Genomic DNA, 25,402 nt, shown 5'->3' with positions numbered 1-25,402 from the left:
TTCGGAACACCCTCATCCCTCCGCTTTTCTCTACCTTCCCGTTCATTTCGTGCAGCAGACCGGTCAGTTTCCGAAGACGGCGCGCGCCGTCTTCCTTGCTCTGGTACCTCTCCCTCCACGCGGACACGCTCGGAGTGACCGGCTAAGCTGTTTGACCTTCTGGGACGACCGTTCGCGCGCGGCTCCAGGACCCCCCTCCCCCCCCACCCCTTGCGTGCTCGTATACACAGGCAGCGTGCTATTGCACAGTCGTCGACGTCCGCTGGTAGACCAGGCAATCAGCGGACCAATCTGCTGATTGCTTCGCCGGTCGCCGCCGCACAAGTTTAGCGGGTTTATATAGTGGGCAACCGCATACGCGCGCGCATTGAGGTTGAACGAATTGAAACACGGGCGCGAGACGCCGGCAGATCGTGCTTCGCCCGGGTTCCTGCGGGATCTCTTCATCTACGGGTCCGGTTGCGAAGTAATCGTGTGCGAGTGTTGAACGGCGCAGGTCCGCGAATGGTGGAACGTTATCGCCTTGTGGCACCGTTGCTTTCTTTCTTTCTCTACGTTTGTTTCTGCCGTCGTGTTCTTCTCCCGGGTTTGAACTCTGCGCAAGCTCCCCCGTGCTTGAATCCTTTTTCAGCGCTGGAAGCTCTGTCTCGCAGAGTATACACGTGTCGTCGCTGTTGTACACAACGCTAGCCGATGGCGAAGACATCCAGCCGCACTGCTAGCGGCGCATGCCGTAAATTGCTCGTTACAGCGAAATCGAGTCGTCAAATATATCGCGCATTTCGGAGAGGTTTGCTTTTGACAGCAATAAATACTACAGAAGCGCGTGTAATAAATGTAATGTGTAGTAAGTATACTGCGCGCGTCATTCCCACGCAGTATCGGTTACTGTGCTCCAGAAAAAGCCAAATTCACTTATCTCCGCGTTTATCCCTGCAACGGCCAAAGTTTCACGTTAAGGAAAATCAGAACAAATTGCTCACCTGCATTGCCATGGATGCGCGTACAATGAATTGTGGCGGGCATGTGCATTGATTGTAGCCTTGTCTGTCGTCACATATAGGTTGTAATAATTTTTTTTTCGAAGTAAACATTACTAGAAGGCGCGCACTGTTCCTTTTGCCCTGTTGTTTTCTATTCTTTTGCATTATTTCTTATTTTCAACTAGTCGCTGGAAATAAATGTTTTTCGCCACGGAGAGTTATTTTAGTTTGTTTCGCAAAACTATCTGCAAAGGAAACCTCTCTCCAACGTATCATAAACGCTACTACATGTGTAGGCTATGCGTTAAATGTTGAAGCATTCAAACATCGTAGCATATATAGTATACGTTAGGCATTCCGCATTCCAGGGATATGTTGGAAAACCGCTTCGATCGAAATCTGTATCGACAGTGGTTTCGTTCTAGACTATATGCTGTTCTTCTCGTCCCCGCGGTTAGCAGTTCTGCGAATGTCTTTGTTGGGGCTGGTTCGCCATACAGGTTTCCTGCCTTGCGTTATCTGTTCTTGTTGTTTGCTGTACATGCTACAGGCGGCGCGGCTCTCATTAAATTCCGGGGCTCCATATGCCAAAACCACGATACGATTATGAGACACGCCGTAGTGGCGGACTACCGATTAATTTTGACCGCCTGGGTTATTTAACGTGCGCCCAATGCACGGTCTACGAGTGCTTCATAGCTTTTCGCCGACGTCGAAATGCGGCCGCCGCAGCCGGAATTCGATCCCGTATCCATTCCCAGCGGTGGAGCTTTCTTGGATCAGCCCGGTCTTATCTGCCGGTAGCTCCGCGGCATGGCGCTGCTGTCGTTTGTTGAAGATGGCGGTTGTGCTTCACAAGTCCACGGAGTAAGAGCAACGAAGTGTGATTCGTTTTCCGTGGAGCAAAGGACGAACGCCCATTGAAATCCACAGGGAAATGCAGCCCACGGGTAAGGTGTCTCGCTTTGAGAAGTGTGAGGTGTTGTGAGTTCGTAAAAGGCCGTGAAGACTTGCATGACAATGAGCGTTCGGAGAGGCCGCATGCGTCGCTGACTGACGACAGGGGCATCTCAGATTTGGTGCTGCGATGGGACAAATGTTTGAACCGGTGTGGGGACTGCGTTCTAAAATAGTGTAAGGCACGTAGAATAGTACGTACATTTGTAATTGTCTCTACGTGCGTTTTATTGGCTAATAAAATATAGTGGCAAATACTTTCCGATTCGCTCTCGTGTATAGGTACTCTTTCGAGCAACGCCTCTCGCGTTGCTCTCATGTGTCCCGCGGCTCCTGTCAACTAGCAGTCTCATTTTTGTGGTGAACTCGTCGCACAGTCAGTCGTGCGACAGGTTCTCACAAGCTGCTGTTGACTGCTGTCAGCTGAGGTGCATTCTTTGCTACGCAACTCTCGACCGTCGTATACAGTCCACAGCCACCCACACGCCCGGTGGCGTCGAAAAATTTCTTTGGTTGGCGGGCGCACGCGAAAACGTCCAGAAATTACCCTGTCGCGCAGCTGACTGCGCGTATTCAAGAAAAAGAACGACTCGCGCGGTGTGTTGTGCGCGTTTACACAATTCTCCCCGCGGGGCAGCCGCATGAATGCAAGACACGCCCACAGGAGACCGCATGGCAAGGCATGCGACCATCATGCACGCACGCGTGCGGCGGGCCTAGCGCAGCGCCCTCGGACTCTCTTCTCACGGCACGCGCTTTTGTTTGAGCTATAGACTGCAGCGCCCTTTTGTTGTTCTTTTTTCGCATGCACGATGGGGGAAGGCACGCCTTCTCGCCCACCCGTCATTCCTCTTTCTAAACTCTTTGTGCGCCCTCGGCACATTCGTATACGGCTGAATCGTCGCTGAGCCGCGCTTGGTGTTTGTGTGACCATGCACCAGCGCGAGTTGGCCCCCTTTTTTTTCCCCCGGCCTTGCGCGACAGCCGCGGTGCAATTGCAGGAAACTGTCCTCCTTCGTGTCCTCGCGGCGAAGCTCGGTGGCTGCGCCTCGTTCACATCGTCCCCCCTTGATTCCTCCTCCTCCTCCTTTTTTTTTTTTTTCGTGTTTAAGCGCTATAGGTCGTTCGTGTTCGCAGATTGCCGGGGTACTTAAGCGCCGTTACGTAGCTATTTGAAAGTGAGGTTGACTCATATCCGTTCTGGTTGGTCCTGTGTATGTTACGTATGTCGTGTGTGGTCCGCTCTGGTGAAATCTGGAATGTGTGTTTTCCCATTCTACGTTAAGCTTTTGGACTTACTCAGCGGGCGTGATTTTGCAAAGTCGTTCTGAGACACTCGATTAACTTTGGCCTCCAGATCATCATGTGTGAAGTCGTCCGGATACAGTAGCAAGACAAGATGTAGTATTTGAATGAATGAATAAATAAATAAATAAATAAATAAATAAATAAATAAATAAATAAATAAATAAATAATTTACAGGCCTTCAGGAAAGCATTATATAAGACGGGAAGTACGCTAACATATTCGTAAGAAATTAGTAAGCAAAAAAATAGTATCAGTACAATAAAAAAATATTCATGCAATGCAGCAATATGGAACATCAATAATATACTATAAAATAGAGTATCAAGAGCAATAACATTAAAAATAGTAAACACAGTAACATAAGAAAAGTTGATCACTGAAATTATTTTATTAGCTTGTAAAAAATGCAGGATAGAAAGCATAAGAAAGCAAGACGTCTTAGACGGTTGAAACAACATATTCATCGATTGGAAAATTGCGAAATACTGTGTTACCCGCCGTGGTTGCTCAGTGGCTATGGTGTTGGGCTGCTGAGCACGAGGTCGCGGGATCGAATCCCGGCCACGGCGGCCGCATTTCGATGGGGGCGAAATGCGAAAACACCCGTGTGCTTAGATTTAGGTGCACGTTAAAGAACCCCAGGTGGTCAAAATTTCCGGAGTCCTCCACTACGGCGTGCCTCATAATCAGAAAGTGGTTTTGGCACGTAAAACCCCAGATATTATTATTAAATACTGTGTTTCGATTAGCAAGCGATGTTTTCTGAAAGTGCGTTTCATAAATGGACCGCAAGGGGCAAAGCTGAAAAATTAAAAGCAATATTACAGTCCATTTGGACAGGCTCATACGCGCAAGAGGGAGACGAAGAGAAAGTGGTGGACTGTCTACTGGAGCTGGTTACCTTTGTACCCGCCTGCGCATTTACCACTTTTTCCTATGTAAATAGTATATACCCTTTGCGCGTCGGGCTTTCTCTTCGTAACAATATATATATATATATATATATATATATATATATATATATATATATATATATATATATATATAGCTTGAGCCGTGCGTTATCATTACGGTGTTGCTTCTTTCTTTTTTGCGTACTTTGGTTACGAGGCGCATACATTTGTTGCTAGAGCAGCAGTCGTCTCTCAAGCCGACCACGCTTACACTGGCAGACACATCGAAATTCGCCCGATGGACTGATATTCTACGCTGTGGTTTACGTTTAAAGTACGAGGGCGAATAAGAAAGTACTTGCCCGTTATTCTTTTCGTTTTCTTTTTAATTGCCAGATTACGGCTGTAAATGCGAAGTCAACATATCCATTCTCAGCGGTGGACCTTTCTTTCTTGGACCGATCCGGCCTTATCCGCCGGTAGCTCCGCGGCACAACCGCCTTGGTTGCTTAGTGGCTATGATGTTGGGCTGCTAAGCACGAGGTCGCGGGATCGAATCCCGGCCACGGCGGCCGCATCTCGACGGGGGCGAAATGCGAAAACACCTGTGCACTTAGATTTAGGTGCACGTTAAAGAACCCTAAGGGGTCCAAATTTCCGGAGTACCCCACTACGGCGTGCCTCATAATCAGAAATTCATGTAGGCACGTAAGACCCCATAATTTAGTTAAGCTCCGCAGCTCGGCGCTGCTGTCAGTTGTGGAAGATGGCGGTTGCGCTTCGCACCTGCACGGCGTACGAGCAACGAAGTGTGGCAATCAGAACCGCCGACAAGCTCCGGTCATTTCACTGGGATAGTCTCGTCCACCGACAATACAGTCCAGACCTCGCCCCTATAGTGATTTCCACGTTGTCGATCCACTGAAGAAGTGCTTAGCAGGACAGCGATTTACGTGCAACGATGAAGCCGAGACAGCAGTCCGACGGTGACTCCATGCTTAGTCAGCCGGGTGAATTCTACCACAGGAGCATCTCAAATTTAGTGCTGCAATGGGACAAACGTCTGAACAGGTGTGGGGACTATGTAGAAAAATAGTGTAAGGTATACGTAGGATAGTTCGTACATTTGTAATTACCCGTGTGTACCTTATTTTAGCTATAAAGAAAATAGGGGCAAAGACTTCCTGATTCGCCCTCGTACAAAGCAGAGTCCTTAGACAAACTATTCTTGTCCTGTTCCTCCTCCTTTTTCTTACACATGAACTTAGCAGCAATTCGTATTGGACTAGTGAGGGTGACGAAACGAAAAGCCATTTGTATTCCTTAGCGGCACATTTGGTCCAACTCGGGGTCGCGCGAATCGCGGTTCCGTGTCCGTTGCTTGCGTCACTTCGCGGAGCGCGCCTCATAAGCTCGAGAAAGTCGCATATATTGCACACGCTTTCGTTTAGCCAGGTACACAGCGAGGGGCGCATGAGACGTAAGTCATCCACTCACGACAAACAAGAAAACGAAAGCAGCGCACACGAGAGCACCCACGCGGCCGCGTTGATCGGTCCTCTACAAAGGCCAACGGGTGGCCACCCACCGTCACGCCGGTCATTCGTCCGTGCCTTGCTCTTCCTCTGTTTCGAAAGCTCGCACGTTATGCGCGCCGATATGTATATGCGGACGCTTTCTCTCCCGTGCCTCCTCGCTTCCTGTGGCGCGCGCTCTCTTTTGCGTCGTTAAAAGGGGCCTTTGTGTCTTTGGCGCGTCTTGCTTTTCTTTGCTTTCCGCGACCCTTCATCGCCTGCTCCTCTTGCGCAGCCCGCGTTATAACACAGCCTCCGGCGGAGACGCGGTCTGCGCGACCCGGCTTCTCGCTTGGATGGTCCCGTTGTCGCTGTTACGACAGCGTCACCGAGTCGCCGCGCGGAGCTAGCGCGAAGCGCTGTGACCCTCGCTGGCCGCCGCTGCTGCGGAAGTTTTGGCGAGCAGGAAGTCGCTTCCGGCCTGTGTGTTGCGATATGTCCATTCGCGCAGAGTGGCTGACGACTGCGCTAGACTGCGCTCGCTGCGTGCGTCGCGCATAACGCCAGTGCAGGCGCACAGACGTGTGCGCGCGGCCCTGCAGGCCACGGTGAAAGCCTGTCGGTGCGCGCAGCTTTCGTACGCATTAGAGCTTGCGCGACTGCGTAAGTGCGCCTTTCGGTACTTGTGTGCTCGCGGGCCCCATTGTTTGCGCATGAGGCGCGCGGACTTTTGCGCCGGACGCGGCCGCCGGACAATTGCGGTCAGTGTGGCTATAGCGTATGCAGCGGTGGGGATGCTGCGCGGAGGTCAGTCGCTAACGGACGTGCGGGCGATGGTCGGCAGCGTGGCTTTACAGCGACGCGAGGTCTTCACCGTGACAGGGCCTGTCAGACGGTACGCATTCCGGAACTCGTGCGCAGACGATGAGATCGAAGGCGGCAGGAAGCGATGTATGCCAGAGAGTGAAAAGAGAAAACAGGAAGTCGTGTCCCTACTGTCAATTCTTTCTTCGAATTTGTCGTTGTAGATAGGAACGCTTACTCAATAAGGAGTAGGGGACACTTAGTGAGGCATTAAGTATGGGATCCGGCTTTGGATACGTGTCTTTCAGAAATATATACTATCCACAGGCATATTTTATATTGCGAAGTTCGTGAGATCCGTTTTTCTTCTTCGTCTTTTTCTTTATTTCATTTTTATTTGTCGTATCTGCAAATGCGCGAATACTATACTGCCGCATTGGAAGCATTCCCAGTATTGTTCGGGACACGAAGCCCCATATTTGAGCTGAGAACTCGTCGTACGAAGGTTAGAGGCACAGTATTTGCCAGAAGTTTCGAAGTCATTGTGTGTTTACTCGTGAACGGGCTCGTGGACGGGCCGCTAACTAGAGTATACGGCCCCTGCAGAGGTTCCATTTGTCTGTGGCACGAGATATTGCGAAGAACATTGCTCCGTCGGTCTTCTGAGCCTCGGCTGAGCGCGTCAGGCGCATGCTATATATACAACGAGCCAAGTGCCCCGGCGACAAATCTCGTCGCCTGCGCGGAGTGGCTTAGAAACATACTTTCGGCATGCATCGTTCTTGCCAAGTTTGTTTAAACCACGATTCAGTCAACACCCTCCACAATACAGACAGACAGACGGACGCTCGCCGTGCGTCTGTCTGATGCGCCAATCTTGGATGGTTTTACGATACGCTGCCCGTTTAAAAAGATAATTCCAGGGAGCACGGCAGTCTCCGTACGCCGGTGCACGCCCTGGTTCTTGCCGATCGCCCACGGAGACGCCACTATACGAAAGGACGCCTGTGAGACCGCTTCCTGACGCTATAGGATATACGCGACGTGGCCGATAGCCGGCGTCCTATAAAAGCGTATTTCATGGCTGAGAAATCCCCGCAATAAGAGACCTTCGATTTTTTTTTTTCTTTTTTGCGGTGCCGCTATTTTGGGAAACGAGGCCGAAGCGCTCTCGCATATTGCGGGCAATGCTCGCCGTGCATCTGTACTTAAAAAGAGAGAAAGAAAAAGGAAGTGGTTACAATTATCCCGGTTATAGAGGGAGTCGGCGGCGGCGGCACTTCGCGAGTAAAAAAAAATGCAGAATGAAATTGGCGTGTAACCTTGTTGTCGAAAACGTACGGCGCGCGCGTATACATGTAGGTCGGCTGGGCTCTATAGCAGCAGGGCGTGTAACGCGTGGCGGCGGCTAAGCGCAACCGAGTTTGAGTGATACTATACATTCCGGACGCGCACGAAAATGGCTCCGGGGGCCGTTCGCGGACCCACGACGAGCCACGCGGGAGAGTATACAGCGCGTGCGTCGGAAAGTACATACATCGGCGAGCTGCATGCGAAATCAATGGACAACGTGTACGCCTTCGATTGCTCATTAAATACTGCTCCCATACAGGACCGTCCCCGTTTACTGTGCGCGCTCTGAACGCAGCGTATCTGCCTTCTTAATGATCGAGCAGCGCGTTCAACCGCGAAGCGATGGTGCGTCCATGTGAATATATACATATATACACCAAGATAGCTGCCGTCGCGCCACGCCGCAGCTGCAGATGCGATCGCTTGTCAGACAGTCCGGGAGATATACGTAATCATCGGGTGTGGTCGTTTGTCGAGATAATTAACCTTCAGTGTCACGCCTCGCGCCGTCATTTGCTGGCATCTGTTTTATATATAGAGAGAGTGGAGAACCGTGATAACGAACATCTTGCGTGTATGTATGTATACGATTGTTTGTCTCGTCGGCGTCTGCTCTGGTTTTACTGCGCACACGTTCTTGTCGAAACGCGACCTCGTGTCAACACGCTGTCTTGTGGGAGCTGAAGCGCACGCGCTTACTTTTCTTCATTTGTAGTTTATTTTCTTTGATGTTTTAATGTTGTTCGCCAGGTGCGTGAACGTCTCTGCGTTTAGCGGTCGGCATATATACGATCCCATTTCGCGCAACACAAAACGGAAGAACTATTCATGTATGGCAAGCTGAATGCTTCGGAATTATGCTACGACCAGTGCCGGATTAAGGTGGCGGCCCTATGGCGGCTGCAGCCCCGGGCCTCCAACATTCAGGAACCCGGCTTGGCCATTTAAAAAGAAAAAAAAAAAAGTTGCTGGGCATGCTTGCTGCCCACGTTGCACATACGTACATTGTAATGTATGTGTGTAGAATTGTACATACGTTTTGTTGAATGTTATGCGTTTATAACTTGAAGGTTGAATGCCTGATAAAATTGTTCTTGTTTTGAAGAATATGCTCTTCTATTTTTTTGTTTTGTCCCTGCTGCGTGCCGATGCGGCCTTTCGGCTAATTGGGAAATTGAGATGGACTGACGCTTTAACCATACCGACGTGCACGTCAGATAATAACCGTTAAATAATACTAGAAATCACGCGATGAAATTAGTTTCCTGAACTCATAAAGATGATGTATACTTTATCACTAATCAGCGAACGTAACGTGTGGGCTTCGAAAAATTCGGCGTCTTAAACCAGTCGTCATCATCATCGTCGTCGTCGTCGTCGTCGTCGTCGTCATTAGGGCCCCGAGGATGCAGTTAGCCCCGGGCCCCGCAATTTCTGAATACAGCACAGGCTACGGTGCTTCTGTAATAACAAATAATAAAGAAAACAATTTTGTATGTATGCGATAACGAACTTTCCTGTGACAAAAAGATGAGGAAAAAAGGATGAGTCCTTCAATGCTGAAGGACTCTGATATATACGATATATTTACGTTCCCGAAGATATCACACATTTTTGAAAGTCTCCTTGATTTCGGTTATTCGCGTGCAAACGGCACTGTACGTGAGTAGTTGTTCATTTCGGCGTTTATTTCGCGGAAAATTCGGGTTGGCATTCCTTTTCGCGGTGTATACGTCGCTGTGCCGATCCTGGGGATTTGCCAGTCCAGAAGTGCCGCGCCAATCGCGAATGGAAACTACAGTTATACGAACGGCCTTGTAAATCCAGCCCGGGGCTCCAGATGTTAACAAGAGATATGCGATGATCCGAATAAGCGGACTAGCGCATACGGTATTTGCTCGTGTGAGGCCTGCTAATGCCTGTAAGGGCGGCATCCTGATTGGGAGATCGAAAACTCGAATTAGGTTTAACTTAAACATTCACATCGACGCTTGCAGCAGTGCATAGGAAGTCCAGGAATGGGGATAGCGTAACTGAAAAAAAGAAAGAAAAAAAGAAAGAAAGAAAGAAAGAAAGAAAGAAAGAAAGAAAGAAAGAAAGAAAGAAAGAAAGAAAGAAAGAAAGAAAGAAAGAAAGAAAGAAATGTTCTGAGCTGATTGGATTGTCACTGTTGCATATGCTGTGCTGTAGTCGTGGTTGAGTACGGCTGTGCCAGCAGTTCGCCATAAGTTTGACGGCCGTGTGGTCTGTATACCTGTCAAGATATTATTTTTTATGTGCGGGCCTTTTTAGTTGTTTGTTTGTTTGGTTGTTTGTTTGTTTAACATCGTGGTTGACCTGCACCTGCAGCTTCTCGCCCGTTCCAAATTATGTATGCCGTTTTTTTTTTTTTTAGAAGTTTAACCCCTTATAAATATAGATTTAGATGCGATGTAAACTGTACAAGCAGTCTATCGCATTCACGTTTTGCCAACGCAGCGTAAACATATCACACGGACGCCTCGATTAACACCCAAACTCTGGAATGAAGTCGCGAGGCCTGCACCATCATAATCGCCGAAATATCATAGAAAGCTGCGATTAAATTAGTACCGCTTCCTGTGCTATATTTTGTTGCTTTGTTGCCATGTGTCCGCGCGTTGTTTTCGATACTTACCTGTGTTTCTTATTTTCCATTTCCTTCTACTTTCCAGGCAGGACTTCAAGCTTTGATGCTGAACTCCTCCTGCCAAGATGGTCATAGTTACGCGGGTGAGTATACATTACCAGCCTCGGCGCTTTCAGTTTGCCATGATGCGAACTCATTAGCTGAAGGTATAGGTATATCATTGCGCTCTGAACATAATACACCTATAGCTATTGCGCTTCTTCAGCTTTCCGCGAAAGGAGATAAGCAGAAAGGAGGCAAGGAAGGAGGCAATGGATGCCAAGTGTCCTAAGGCTATATACACCTGCACTCCACACATCCCCCTCATTTTGAAGGAGTAGTCATTTAAAGTGCTGACATTTCAAAACGCTTGATCAAGTGTGCGCCATTAAGTAACATACGCGTGCCTTCGAAATATATGCGCGAATATAAATCGCTTCGGGCCGTCAAGAACGGCTGAATTAAGTGAAGGAAATATATTGGAGCGGCCTAAGACTCGAGTGGACAGCAATGCGGTAATATATATTTCCTGCTACTGTGCTACTCAGCGCAAATCACATTTAATGCGTTTTTAGTGTCAGCTCTCAGTGCGTGAGTGAAGGCTGTGTACTCGTAATGCTGGAACCCATGATCTTTCGCATTTCGCGGTGATCTCTCTATACGACGGCAGCAGTTCCCAAGTTGATGTACGACGCTGCGGTTGAAAGGACGTTCAGAGTCCCGCTGGCTAACATTCCCGGGCCAAGGCTCGATGTAATACGCATAACGGCTCTTGATTAACACGCTTTCGGTACCCTGGCCGACAGAAAACCCTGCCGAGCGCCCTAACAAGTACACGGCGGCCGTTTTGCGCCAGCGTATACAGCTAACGCTTGCATAGCGGAGCCGCGCCCGCATAATATATGCATGGTAAAAATTATTAGGGTCGTGCAGTTACTCTTAATGTAAGCTACATGTTTTCTTAGATAGCGGGAAAGCGTCTTAGCGTGCTCCGAGGCTTTGTAGGAACTCTCGAGGCGACACTAGAGCTCTTTTGTTTTCCTGAAGTGACGCATTCATCGTGGCGTGTCATCCAGAACACAATAGGAAGAAGATGGACAACGGCGCCATACTCGCAACAGAAACACTTCTTTAAAACCGCACGACTAAATGGCTTCGAACAGCCCTCACCCAAGTCACGCATGCACGAAAAACTCACAAGGAAAGAATATGCGGACAGCATTGCTAATCACACGCGGCTTCCAAAATGTGCATATCTTTAGCGGACAGTGCAACCGGTGAACAGCTGGCAATATCTTCCGAGGTCTTGAAGATATGGTATGCTTCAGTAACTTCCCAAGACACCAAGATAATTTTGTACCGGCTAGCCTGAATTTCTGGCTTTTTTTTTTCTGGTTTGCTCACGTGGGTTTCTGTAAACGTATCAAGGACTCGGGGTCTCGTAACTGCTGTTCGCAGTAGTTGAGCTAAGGAAATTAATATATCACGAGAGTCTGGGAAATTCTCGTTTGTTTCTTGATTTATTCATTTTGAGGCGCAGAATTACATACATACATTATATATATATATATATATATATATATATATATATATATATATATATATATATATATATATATATATATATATATATATAAACGAGAAGAAAGGGGGTTAACCAAGGGACCCGATATTTATTAGTCATATAATGAGAAGCCAACAAACACTGACACCAAGGACAACATAGGGAAATTGCATGTGCTTAATAAATGAAATAACGTAATGATAAATTATTGGAAATTAAAGTGGATGAAAAAACAACTTGCCGCAGGTGGGAACCGAACCCACAACCTTCGCATGTCACGTGCGAGGCTCTACCAATTGAGCTACCGCGGCGGCGTTTCCCCATCCACTTTCTTGGGTTCTACACTCCCAGGGTTCTACTAGTACACATAGATACCCAAGAAAGTGGATGGGGAAACGCCGCCGCGGTAGCTCAATTGGTAGAGCCTCGCACGTGACATGCGAAGGTTGTGGGTTCGGTTCCCACCTGCGGCAAGTTGTTTTTTCATCCACTTTAATTTCCAATAATTTATCATTACGTTATTTCATTTATTAAGCACATGCAATTTCCCTATGTTGTCCTTGGTGTCAGTGTTTGTTGGCTTCTCATTATATGACTATATATATATATATATATATATATATATATATATATATATATATATATATATATATATAATGTGTGTGTGTGTGTGTGTGACCATGTAAAGCCTACAGACAAAGAAGTCAACGAAAGCATCGGGGCGTAATTAACTGTGGTTGAAATGTAGAGATAATGAATAAAATGTAAATGAAAGTGGACTAAAAAGACAACGTGCCGTCGGTGGGAGCCGAACCCACGACCTCCGCATTACGAGCGTGCGTTGCACTACACCACTTGTGCTACGGCGACGCACTATAGCGCACTGAGAGCCGGCTCTCCTAACTGCATTCGACGTGCACGATTTGCCTGCGCGTATTAGTTGCTCCTATAGAGCAACGTCGGGAAATCCGCCACTTTCGTTGCCTTGATCGTTGTCGATGCGCAAGAACCAGAAGGCAACGCGAGATTGAGGCCGAAGATATATATATACCGTGGTTTGCCCGAGGCGTGTTACTCACGCTGTGTAGCTTCGGGAACTTTCGATCGCGTTCGCCCTTGAGCAGCGATGCTGTTTTCCCGCTGTGATGTATGTGTATACAAAGTGTCCCAACTATCATGCACCAAGATTTTTTTTTTTTAAATGTGCCAATGCCACGTAGCTGGAGAGAACTCAGGTAATGTTGTTTGCCGTCGCTTGGAGGTACTCAGATTATTATTTTTTTCGAGCGTGAAAGAAGCCCGTGAATGCACGCGAAATTGCCGCTCGACTGGCCGCTCGAGGCACTTTGCGTCTATTTGCGGGCTTCCTTCACGCTCGGAGAAACGCTATGTAGCACGTATTGAGCAGTAGGAAGCTGTGTTTGGAGTTTTCGTGTTGCTCTGCAATTTTCTCATTGGCACCTTTCATCTAATTGCAATGTCTTGGAAATTGATTAATTAAGACTAACTATCCAACTGGGCGGCATGCAAAAAATAATCTGAGTATCTCCAAGCGACGGCCGACAAGATTACCTTGGTTCCGTACGCTACGCGGCATTTTCATATTTTTAAAGTTTGGTGCATGATAGATGGGACACCCTGTATAAGTAGGCGCATGGCAAGAGAGAGAGAGAGAGATACTTTAGAGAGCAAATTCAGGCCTCCCTTGCAAACCGTGGCGCTTGCGTACGGTTAACCGCAAAAGATTCCGGACCACGGGATCTGAGAAAACGTTGAATTTCCGAGAAGTTTGTGACCGTGCGTAGCCAGTAAAACCATGCAACACTGCGTTGTTCGCGTATATACTGTACAGTCTGCCCAGGCTGTGTTCCGAGGCTGAGTAAATATTCATCTTTTTCTTATATCCCGTGGTCGGTAAATTTTTGCCGTAGGCTGACTGTACGTGTTTTTGCTACTCAATGAATATAGCTTGAACTGCATTTTTTTTTTCTTCGAAAATGTTGCCTAAAATGAGCTACCGACCTATATCCGTGACCAAAGAATCTCGACCAATATTCGCAAAAAAAAAAAGAAGCTAGCAAAAGCACCGAGATAACGGAGTTCCTCCACGTCGTGCCCGCCGTAAAGCCAGTCGGGAGATAATCCAACCTGTAGCTTTAAGAAATGCTGCATATTCAACGTGCTCGGCAGCCCCGAGGACTACATCATATTTGGGGCGCCGAATACGCCTGCGGAGCATTCGACGATGATGACTTCTTTGGCAGTTCCGACGAAGATGCAGCTTGTTGTGGCATCGAATAGTGATACTTAGTATACTTGAGCTTACGGTAAATAAAGGTGTGTCATGTTCCGAGTTCCTCGCTTTAGCAAATATATATGGGTCGACCTATATTCGAATTATATTTTTATGTCTCGCCGAGTTCAATATATAGGGGTCGACTTACATCGTGTTCGACCTGCCTTCGAGTAAATACGGCATCTATACGAGTAAAAAGAAGCATCTCTGTTCAAGTTAAAATGTCCTACGTGGTCAAAATCGCTCCACAGCCTTCCACTGCGGCGTTCCTCATAGCGCACTGTGAACATTGGCCACGCAAATGTGTCCACCTGGCTTACTTCGCTGTTCATCGCTTGCAACTCGAAGACGTAAACGCACATGGGCTTACGCTCGGTAGTGATTCTTTATGCTCATGCGCAGTGAGTAGTATGCAGAAGTGTCGCTTTTGTATAAGCATATACTTTTGCGTCAGTTCTTCACAACGGAGATTTCCTGGCCCTTCTAGATGTAGTGCATCTCGACCTCCTCCCATACAGCTTCTCGCAGTTCCTCACTCTTCTCTATTGGGCTGCGAAGAATAACAATGAAAGCGTGAAAAGACGCAAACACATCTGACGAAAACGGAGCGAGCACTTCTTCAGCCTTCTTTTCGTGCCATGAATTTTGCGCTTCATAGTTATGAATGTGTACCTACTCGCCAGTTGATGAGCAATAACAGACGAAATCGACGATGCACTCTCATTTTAACAGTTACTGTCGTAAGCGAGCTGGGCTATGGAAATCAGCTGTGTCAGAGGTGTACTCGGAGCATACGCAACCGGAACGTCGTGATGACCAGAAAGCGACGTAAAACGGGCCTCAGTGTGCTTTGTTGAGGTTATGACAAGTGCGGAAAGTTGCGCAGGTTCGCATAATTGCATGGTGGTGGATAGAGCGCCATAATAGGTGCGGGCTGTTACTTCTATTTCTTTTTTAAGTCGCTGTCCTTCGCGCTGTCTCTGTCACCTTGTTGAGGTTATGCCATGTAGCAAGTTCTTGCCATTTGTATGTGCATGCACATGTGTGTGCGTGCGTTTTTAAAGTCTGACCATTTACTGGGTGCTTCGGCGAGAATTCACAAACTGCATTGGCGCTGCTTGTTTTAAAAATCGCCATTGCCGAGATAGCTGTGCTTGCTTAAATCTCTGTGAAATATTTTTTTTAATTAAATGAGATTGTCAAAGAGTAAATATAGGGCTTGTAGCTAGGAATTTGTTTCTGTGCTTACGAAGAGCGATTTAGCCCTGCGCATGAATTAAGCTGGCCAATCTTTCAGTAACCGGTACGTTCGGACCCCTTTGCAGGGCGACTACATCTGGATAGAGCCGCAGGCGAAGCGGGAGTTTGACGTCGCCATCGGAGCCAGGGTTGCTTCGGCCGAAGGCAGAAGGATACAGGTTATCGACGACGACGGCAAGGTACGCGTCGTGTTCCGAGCAGAGGAAAAGGATACATGTACATATATATATATAGCGTGGAAGGTGACCACCGAGGTCTTTCCTGTTCAGGAACAATGGCTGACTCCGGAGAGGCGTATCAAGGCGATGCACCCAACGTCCATCCAGGGCGTGGAGGACATGATCTCCCTGGGGGACCTGCACGAAGCGGGCATCCTCAGGAACCTGCTCATCCGCTACAACGAGAACCTCATCTACGTGAGTACATACTCTCTCGTCTCGCTCCTGGGCCGTGTATAGCTTGATGGGCGCCGTGATTCAGAAGAGGGGAACGCTGGGATAGCTGCGCGCGATTCAAGATGATTCCGGACCGTGCGGCGGGTTTCTTACGGAAGTCGCCAACGCTACAAGCTCCTGGAGGGTGAGGGCAACTCTCGTGGCGGCCATCCACACTTTTCGAGCGCGTGGACTGCCCCACGCGTAGGGAGCCTTCACAGACACGCCCACACCGTGCTTGTGTATGAATTAGGGCTCCCTATTCACACACACGCACGCACACGCACACGCACGCACACACACACACACACACACACACACACGCACACACACACACACACACACACATCGCCATGGCACATCGACACGCACGAGCAGCACGCGCAGGGAAAAGAGATATTGAAACAGAGGACAGGTAGGGGGGTTGAAAAAAAATACTTCGCGCGGGGAAAGGGGAAATGAATTTAAATATAGAAAGGTAGAAAATGAGTGGGGAACGGAAATGTGCGCACACAAAATTCCGACGCGGCGTTTTATAGTGGGAATCCGTTCTAAACGGATTCCATTTAAAATGGGATGGGGGTCTGCAAAAAAAAAAAAAAAAGCAGAGTTTGTGTGTAGGCTCCACCATTTCCTGGTTTTAAGTGACCTCTTCAACCTTGACAAATCATTCTGTAGGCGCCTTGTGCATCGTTCCGGCGTAAACGTTTTTAGGTTATATTATTATATGATTTTTCTTGATTCTGGACTAGACCACTTTGAACCTGAAGCTGCTAACATCTTAACAGCACGTGACTGCTTCGACACGCTAATAACTCATGAGCTCCTGGTTTCAGGGAAATTGCGATTTCGCGTCATTTTGTTTGAGTTTAGAGATAACCACGCTTGCTGGTGTTATGAGCATACGACCAGCAAACCACGGTTACCATTTTATTCCGCGCACTCCAAGTTGTCAAAACGAGGTGTGGCTAAACCGTCTTTTAAGAATGCTCTGTCGAAATCCTGCCCACATTCAATGATGGAAGATGTACAGCGTCAGTCGGAACGATTATCGAAAGCAGGTTATCCTGAACATGTGCAAGTGTCTGTTACAAAAATGCTCCTTAAAAGAAAACAAAAAAAATGATACAGCCGGAATCACGCACAGCATGCGCTGAGAAATCTGTTGTGCCATATGTCCACGTGGTGTCTCATAATCTAAAGAGAAAACATCGCGTGTACAATCAGTTGTTTACTCTGTCCCTCAAAAAATTGTCTTCATTGTGCAGGATGAGTCAGCCAGACAGAAATGGTAACGACCAAAAAGAATGTTCAAAGAATCACAAAACTATTTTTCATGATTGCGTTGAAAGTTCCTTTAAGTTGTGGTAAACAATACGTGGGACGTATTGGCCAGTGTGCTAACGAAATATTGAGGGAGCATATTAACAACGTAAGAAAGAAGAAAGGGCGCGAGGAAGGCGTTCTCGCATCGCATTGTGACAATTAATGTGCATGTCAGCCACTCTTCAACGAAGCCGAAGTAATCAGTAAACGTAAAAGCAGGCACGTGCGTGAAATAATAGAAGCCGAGATTATTCACAGATTAGGCGAGCAGTGAGTTAGCTCAACGTCGGTTTTATTATCTAATAATGAACCGCGATTCCTCAGTTCGAGTTAGGCTACAGATATGCGCAAATAGGATGTGGTCCATCAGCATATATACAGTATGTACCGCGCTTCCATGTAATGTTGGAAATTTAGCGCCGTGGTGTATTCTTTCTTTGGTCCCCGTTCCTGTTTGTGCGCTGTTTTGTTTTCGTTATGTTGCACCAGCAAACCCAGGTCTTCAGTGATCCTATCTTGCAGGCGCGTGTATAGATAGACCACAGGAAGCGAGCTGCATCACTCTATAGCTACCTCCGCTACCATATAGCTAATATATCATAGCGCCCGTCTTGTTGTTTGTGTTCTTCGTACTCGTTTGATTTGCGCCGAAAAGTTCGCTTTAAATCATGAATCATAGCTATACCCACGTCCGTCGTGTGTGGAATTTCTTAATATCCTTTGTTCTGACAGTTGCCGGCTGTCCGGTGTCTCTAACGCGGTACACAGCAATTGCCTCTCCGTGCTTATACAACGTGGGCAGGTGCACAGAAGATGTGCGATTGTTTCATCACAGCCGCAAGTGTCACACGTGCAGAGCTGTCGGCTCAGGGAATAAGAAGCGACTGTGACAGTACAGGTAAAAGCGGCACCAAGCCAAAGCAATAGAGTTCTCTTCGCAGTTTGTCACTCGGGGCGGAATACATATACCCGATCAAGTTCGGAGCCAGTAAATGTACGAGGGCCGTTTTTTTTTTCAACCTCCGATAGGCTATAAATAAAAGACAAGCTCATCTAAAACAATAATTTTATTACCAAAAGATTAGTACAGTTACGGTTACTTTTCGACATAATCACCGAAGAGATTGAGGCATTTGTCATATCTGTGGACAAGCTTTGCAATACCCTCTTCAAAAAAAGTTGCCGCCAATGAATTCAAGTAGTCCTTGACGTTGGTTTGAAGGTCGCCATCGGTTTGAAAGCGCTTCCCACCAAGCCACGTCTTCAGTCCAGGAAAAAGATGAAAGTCACAGGGTGCTAAGTCTGGACTGTATGGCGGATGATCGAAAATGTCCCATCCAAATTGTTCGAGAAGCCGTTGAATTGCTCCAGCAGTGTGTGGACGGGCATTGTCATGGATCAGAACAACTCCAGCGGTCAGCTTTCCTCTTCGTTTGTTCTGAATGGCTCTACGCAAACGTCGTAAAGTTTCACAATAAACAGCTGCAGTGATTGTGGTTCCGGGCTCCATAAACTCCACAAGCAACACACCTTGCTGTTCCCAAAACACAGTAGCCATGGTCTTTCTGTTGTTGAAGGTTTTTTCGAATTTCTTTGGTTTGTTTGGTGAATTTGAATGCATCCATTGTTGTGATTGTCGTTTTGTTCCGGTGTGTCGTTTTGAATCCAGGTTTCATCACCAGTCACGATTGATTTCAAAAGGTTGGCTCCTTCATCCTGATAACGCTCAAGGAACTCCAAAGCTGACGCCATTCGTCGAGTTTTGTGGCCGTCCGTCAACATTTTTGGGACCCAACGTGCACAAAGTTTTTTGTAGCGTAACCGTTCAGTAACAATAAAGTACAAAACAGACCTTGAAACTTCTGAAAATTCCGTAGATAAAGCAGTAATGGTGAATCTGCGGTTTTCTTTAACCATTCTGTCAACTCGTTGAACCAGGTCATCTGAAACCACAGATTTGCGTCCTTGGCCCTCTTCATCATGCACAATCATGCACATCATTACGTCCATCTTTAAAATTTCGACACCATTCACGCACAACACCATCACTCATGAAGTTTTCCCCATACACTCGACTCATTCTCCGACGGATTTCTGCAGCACCATGGCCTTCAGCCTGTAGAAAACGAATAACACTTCGCAATTCACACTTGGCGGGAGCAACAATAATGGCAGCCATGTTTACGTGGCTGTAGCACAATGCCGACTGACGCCTGAATGTCAACAATGGCGGAGTGTATAGTGCGAGAGCTGCGCAGTTGCCTACAGCGCATGTCCGCTTTCTGCTGCCCGCGTAGCGCCTGCACGGAGCGATCGGAGGTTGAAAAAAAAACGGCCCTCGTATATACAGGGACCATATAGTGTAGGCGGCTGTTAGTGAAACTCGTTGAGTTTCGCAAGGGCGTCGGGTCTCTTATCCCGGCTGCAGTTGGCTTCTCGTGTTGACATAGTAGCTTTTATTTGTTTGTTTTTGGAACATTGTGCATTATGTAGGTAGTTTATTTCGTCATATATATAGTAAATATCTCTCTGTCCCTTTCCTCCCCCCATCCCGACTGCTGTCCGCCGTTCAGCTAAACGGTAATTTCCTTAGTTTCATTTTCTTCATTTTATTTCAGATCAACAACTAATTACTACTGCTGTACCATGCATACTACAGTCACGTGCCATAGAACGAAGTGTAGCCGCTGCGTCTGTTCTTGAGAGCGGAATGGACTCACGTGCCGATGAATCCGGCCATTCTGCGCAAGCACGTGTGAATCTAGTCATTGTGTGCCCAATGTTCTGCTATAAATTAAGTCTACTTCTACTGTGTATTATGCAACGTTCGGTGACAACGGATGGAGCCATCGATAACATTCGCGAAACTTCCGATACGCGCAGGCGCGTCCTGCGCCGAGTGGTAACGTTTAATACAAAGCGGTGACCGGAGAAAGATTAACAAGTACACGTGTCACCTTTACTTCTTTCCCTATTTTCTCAGAAAGCTATAATCGAAGGACACATTTTAAAGAAAATTTCGTCAAACCGTGGTGATCTACATCGGCTCACGTCTATAGAATGAGAAACACGTGCGCAGCGAAGCGCCGGTTCCGTCCACTGAATTTTCCTTCGATTGACTGGCAGCTGTTGGTGCTGTAGGCAGCATAGCTTTCGTCTGCTGGAACTATTATAACTTAAGCGAGCTCGTACACTGGGTGCAGTTAACGGCTCTCGCTGCTACTAAGCCTAACGAAATTGCACCAGCGACGACGACGACGACGGCGGCCGCCGGCGGCACGGCGGAGTGTTTCGATGTTATCTTAATTCGCCGCGCCCGCCTCCTTTACATGGGCGAACATTTGCCCATTTCCCAGCAGTTTGAAAACGGCACTTAAACGGCACACCAGGGGCACACCTTGAAACGCTTTTTCTTTCGCTCGCCGCGCACGACTGCATCACGCGTTTGTTGGCGATGCGGATATGCAGAGTGGACAAACGCTTACGAATGGTCGGGCCGTTATCTGGCGGTTTGCGCGACCTTGGGAGTCCTGCCAACGCGCTTCGACAGCGCACGAGCCGCACGGACTGCCCATTCGCGCGCTGGTCCCAACAGCGTAAACAAAACAAACGCGCTAAACCTCCGATACGCGCGCAAAGCTATTCGACACTGCGCGTGCCTCGATCCGCTAGCGCACGAGTACTAGCCGTTTTGTTCATTTGCATATGCCGTTGGAGTCTTTCCGCATGTGGTTTCCGTTCCTCTCTCCCCGCGTGGTTACGAGGAAAGAAGAGGGAACAATTCCAGCCCCGTGTTATTCGTGTCTCTCTCTCCCGTCTTTCCTTTTTTATATTTTCTATTATTTTCTTGCTTCGACAGCAGTTATGAACTAGGAAGTGCGTTTGCTTTTTTTTTCAAGTCCCCACCAGCTGTGCCTTAGCACTGAAGCCCCATGACTACAGGTGCGCGCCAAACCAACCTTTGTAATAAGTTTCAGTGAACTATTCTGACCAAAAAGAATTATGAAATATAATGGGGGTAGCAAAGAAAGTAGAAATTAACATGGCATACATTTTGTAGCTTGAAGGAAGTCACAAACGGTGTCAGACACATCTTTGTGGCTAAATTCATGTAGTACCAGTACACTTCAAGGGGCCATGACTATATTTTCGAGTTATCCTGCAGCAATTCGTCAAAATTTGAGTGCATTCTGTGCGGTAAGGACCTTGTATTTCGTTTTTTTATGTTGCAGTTAAAACGTACAGCACTCGGGCAGCACTGATGTATGACAAAATAAAATGCATTCTGCGTTGTCAGTGTGTCTTGGCGCTGACGTCCAGATGGTTTCTGCAAGCATTCTCTGGGTTGTGTTTTTTATTGCAGGAGTGAAGGATTAGCAGGTGCCAACCAATGGCGACGCCCCTGCTGCATTGGCTGCCAGAGCGTGCGGCGTGTGGTGTGCGGTGCGCATGTGGTTTCAGAATGCTTTGTAACAGACAATGCAGCAGTGGCACACCCCACTTCTTGACATCCCACAAGCCTCGCCAAAATGGTGGTTGCTGTGGGTGGCGGGGCTAAATTACTGCAGGTTTAGAAGTAGTGATATTAAATAGAAATTTCTGGTTACAGTGCACGCTGGGCGCCTAGATTTTTTCCCCCCCTCTCTTTCTCTATATTTCGCACTCACGCACTGTGTGCTTGTCTGTCCTTATCTATAACCATGTCGATCCCTCGACATTAAGTTACAATGATAAACTGAGAATAGTTGGGCAACCAAGTCAAGAATTATGTCAGCCCTTTCAGTCAAGAATTAGTCAAGCCTCATTAAGTTAAAAAGCATTAGCAGAGATTGTCTTGCTTTTCGTTTGGTCTGTGCTCTATACGGTTGTTACAAATTTTGCTAGGCACAGGTGGCGCGATCACAGGGGTGACCGCATGCAACTCATGTGCAGTGAAGGGCCAGTCAATGGAAGGTGTAAATTAAACAAGATTTTAACAAGGAGTTGGGACAACATTTTCAGAACATTTGCTGACATCGCAAAAAATTGAGGACGTTAAACGAGATTGGCTCAACATTGCATAGGATCGTAATGGGGCAGGGTGGGGGTCAACACATTTTGCTTTTATCTGTTCTCACTGCAAATATGTAGGAAACAACTGTAAAACTGCGGAACTGTCACTGAATTGAAAGAAATTAAGGGAGCCTGTATATCTTTTTTTAGATCTGTGAAAGATTTATTACCTTGAATCAATACCAACTGGCTCAAACTAAATAATTGCTTGGCAAGCCTTTACTCCTTGCCAATGATGGACCAGCAGTTGACCTTTCTTCATAGGGAACTTGTACATAATTGGCTAGCTAGCTGCCCAATATTTAGCATCGCTGCTCAAAATTCTGCTATTCATTATGTGCCTGCAACCAGGCATTTGTAACCCTCTACATTGACTACATTTTGGTTTTCGGAATTCTGTGCTGTAACCAAATGCTTGCTAATGATGATTGCACATAGGATTTTCTGTTCTCTTGCTGCTGCCATGGTTGAGTTTGACAAGAGTTCTTAACCCACGAAATTCATCACTTACAAGTCAACTACATAGCACAAATCTGCAGAGCAGCTCCTCTTGTAAGAAATTAACATTCTTTATGTGTGCATGAAAAACCCACAGCCCACTGTGTGGTTTGTTCATATTGGTTTCGAATCAGGCACGTACCCAGGATTTTTTTTCGGGGGGGGCCCACCACCTCCATCATCATCATCATCATCAGCAGCAGCAGCAGCAGCAGCAGCAGCAGCAGCAGCAGCAGCCTGTTTTATGTCCACTGCAGGACGAACGCTTCTCCCTGCGCTCTCCAATTACACTTGTCCTGCGCCAACCGATTCCAACTAGCGCCCGCGAATTTCCTAATTTCATCGCTCCACCTAGTGTTTTGTCGTCCTCGATTGCGTTTCCCTTCTCTTGGTACCCATTCTGTAACCCTAATGGTCCAACGGTTATCTAACCGGCACATTGCATGACCTGCCCAGCTACATTTTTTCCTCTTGATGTCAATTAGAATATCGTCTATACCCGTTCGCTCTCTGATCCAAAGCACTCTCTTTTTCTCTTAACGTTATGCCTAGCAATCTTCGTTCAATCGCTCTTTGCGCTTAACTTGCTCTCAAGTCTCTGCCCCATATGTCAGCACTGGCAAAATGCACTGATTGCACACCTTACTTTTCAATAATAATGGTAAGCTTCCAGTCAGGAGCTGGCAATGTCTGCCGTATGCGATCCAACCTATTTTTATTCTTCTGTGAATTTCCTTCCTATGATCAGGGTTCCCTGTGATTAATTGAGCTAGGTAAACATACTTCATCACGGTCTCTAGTGGCCGACTGGCGATCCTGATCTCTTGTTCCTTTGCCCGGCTATTTATCATTATCTTCATCTTCTGCATATTAATATTCAACCCCACTCTTACACTCTCTCTGTTAAGGTCTCCAATCATTTGTTGTAACTCGTCTGCATTGTTGTTGAATAGAACAATGTCATCGGCAAACCGAAGGTTGCTGAGATATTTGCCGTCGATCTTTACTCCTAAGCCTTCCCAGTTTAATAGCTTGAATTCTTCTAAGCACGCGGTGAATAACTTTGAAGAAATTGTGTCTCCCTGTCTGACCCCTTTCTCTATAGGTATCTCCCTGATTTTCTTGTGTAGAATTAAGGTAGCTGTAGAACCTCTGTAGATATTCTTACGCGAAGGACGGTCGGTAAGACGAGAAACTATTTACAGATTATATGTACAACAACGGTTGCAGCGCTGACCGGTTAGATTCACAGCGCGAGCCCAGTTCGTTCTCCCTCCTCTTTTTTGGAGTTATGGCGCCTACGCGCCTCGTTCAAACAAACAAATACCACACGAATGTAGCAATATTTTCCAAGCTTTTTACGTAAGCGTTCTGTACTCCTTGATTACGTAGTGCATCTACGATTGCTGGTATCTCTACTGAATCAAGTGCCTTTTCGTAATCTATATAAGCCACATAGCGAGGCTTATTGTACTCTGCAGATTTCGCGATGACCTGATTGATGACATGGATGTGATCCAGTGTGAAGTATCTCTTCCTGAAGCCAGCCTGTTCCCTTGGTTGACAAAATCCAGTGTTGCCCTTATTCTATTGGAGATTATTTTGGTAAATGTTTTATATAATACTGGGAGCAAGCTAATGGTCCCATTATTTTTCAATTCTTTAATGTCTCCTTTTTTGTGGATTAGTATAATATCTGCATTCTTCCAGTTTTCTGGGACCCTTGCAGTCGATAGACACTTCGTATAAAGAGCCGCCAGTTTTTTTTCACAATTTATTTATTTATTAGTAAAAATACAGATAATTGCATGTGCGTAGTATACATAAGGAGGTCCCAAAGTCAAAGACTGCATCGGGACCTCCTGCTAAAGACACTTATAATGTTATACAAAGTTACCAAGCAAGCATTATGCATTAAGCATTACCAAGCATTATGTCTCCTCCATCTTTGATTAAATCGACTGTTATTCCACCTTCTCCTCCCGCTCTTTATCGTTTCATGTCTTTCAGGGCCCTTCTGACCTCATCGCTAGTTATAGGAGAGTTTCTGTATCCTGTTCATTATTGTTTCTAAGTGAGCTATCGTGACTCCTCCGGGTACTGTATACAGGTCAGCTTAGAATTTTTCCGCTGCTTTTACTATATCTTCGAGATTGCTGATGACATTATCCTTCTTATTTCTTAGTGCATGCATCATGGTTTGTCCTATGCCAGGTTTCTTTTTTACTGATTTCAGGTTGCGTTCATTTTTTACGGCTTCTTCAGTCTTTCTCATGTTATAGTTTCGAATATCAGTTATTTTCGCCTTGTTGATCAGTTCTGACAGCTCTGCGAATTGCCTAACGCTGTGCGGCCGCCAGTCCCATACAACCGCATAGAGCGCAGGACTCTGCGATTCTAGACGTACTGCGCTCACCGCGAAAGGTTAGAAAAACACCCACATAAGCACAGCAGAGAAGTGGCTACGTGAGGCGGTTCAAAACAAGTAATTGTTCTCCACTTCCGGCGGCGT

General features: G+C 46.9%; 1 protein-coding gene and 2 non-coding genes across 4 annotated transcripts in view; 2 read left to right on the top strand and 1 right to left on the bottom strand.

The window, feature by feature from the left end:
* The window catches only part of ck (myosin-VIIa ck), a 173,514-nt gene that overhangs the window by 72,844 nt on the left and 75,268 nt on the right, over positions 1 to 25,402 (top strand). For both annotated transcript variants that reach the window (XM_065429765.1, XM_065429764.1), the window contains exons 2-4: positions 10,507 to 10,564; positions 15,646 to 15,759; positions 15,850 to 15,996. In XM_065429765.1, coding sequence (XP_065285837.1) covers positions 10,547 to 10,564; positions 15,646 to 15,759; positions 15,850 to 15,996 — 279 coding nt within the window. In that variant the 5' untranslated portion in view covers positions 10,507 to 10,546. The remainder of the gene's footprint in view (positions 1 to 10,506; positions 10,565 to 15,645; positions 15,760 to 15,849; positions 15,997 to 25,402) is intronic.
* Positions 12,263 to 12,335, bottom strand: TRNAS-UGA (transfer RNA serine (anticodon UGA)). The gene has a single exon. It is a non-coding gene; the product is annotated as a tRNA-Ser (tRNA).
* TRNAS-UGA (transfer RNA serine (anticodon UGA)) lies at positions 12,425 to 12,497 on the top strand. Its single transcript has one exon. It is a non-coding gene; the product is annotated as a tRNA-Ser (tRNA).

This window comes from Dermacentor albipictus, chromosome 1, assembly GCF_038994185.2.
Source record: "Dermacentor albipictus isolate Rhodes 1998 colony chromosome 1, USDA_Dalb.pri_finalv2, whole genome shotgun sequence".
In the NCBI taxonomy this organism is placed as follows: Eukaryota; Metazoa; Arthropoda; class Arachnida; order Ixodida; family Ixodidae; genus Dermacentor; species Dermacentor albipictus.
This window is presented reverse-complemented; position numbering and strand designations above follow the sequence as displayed.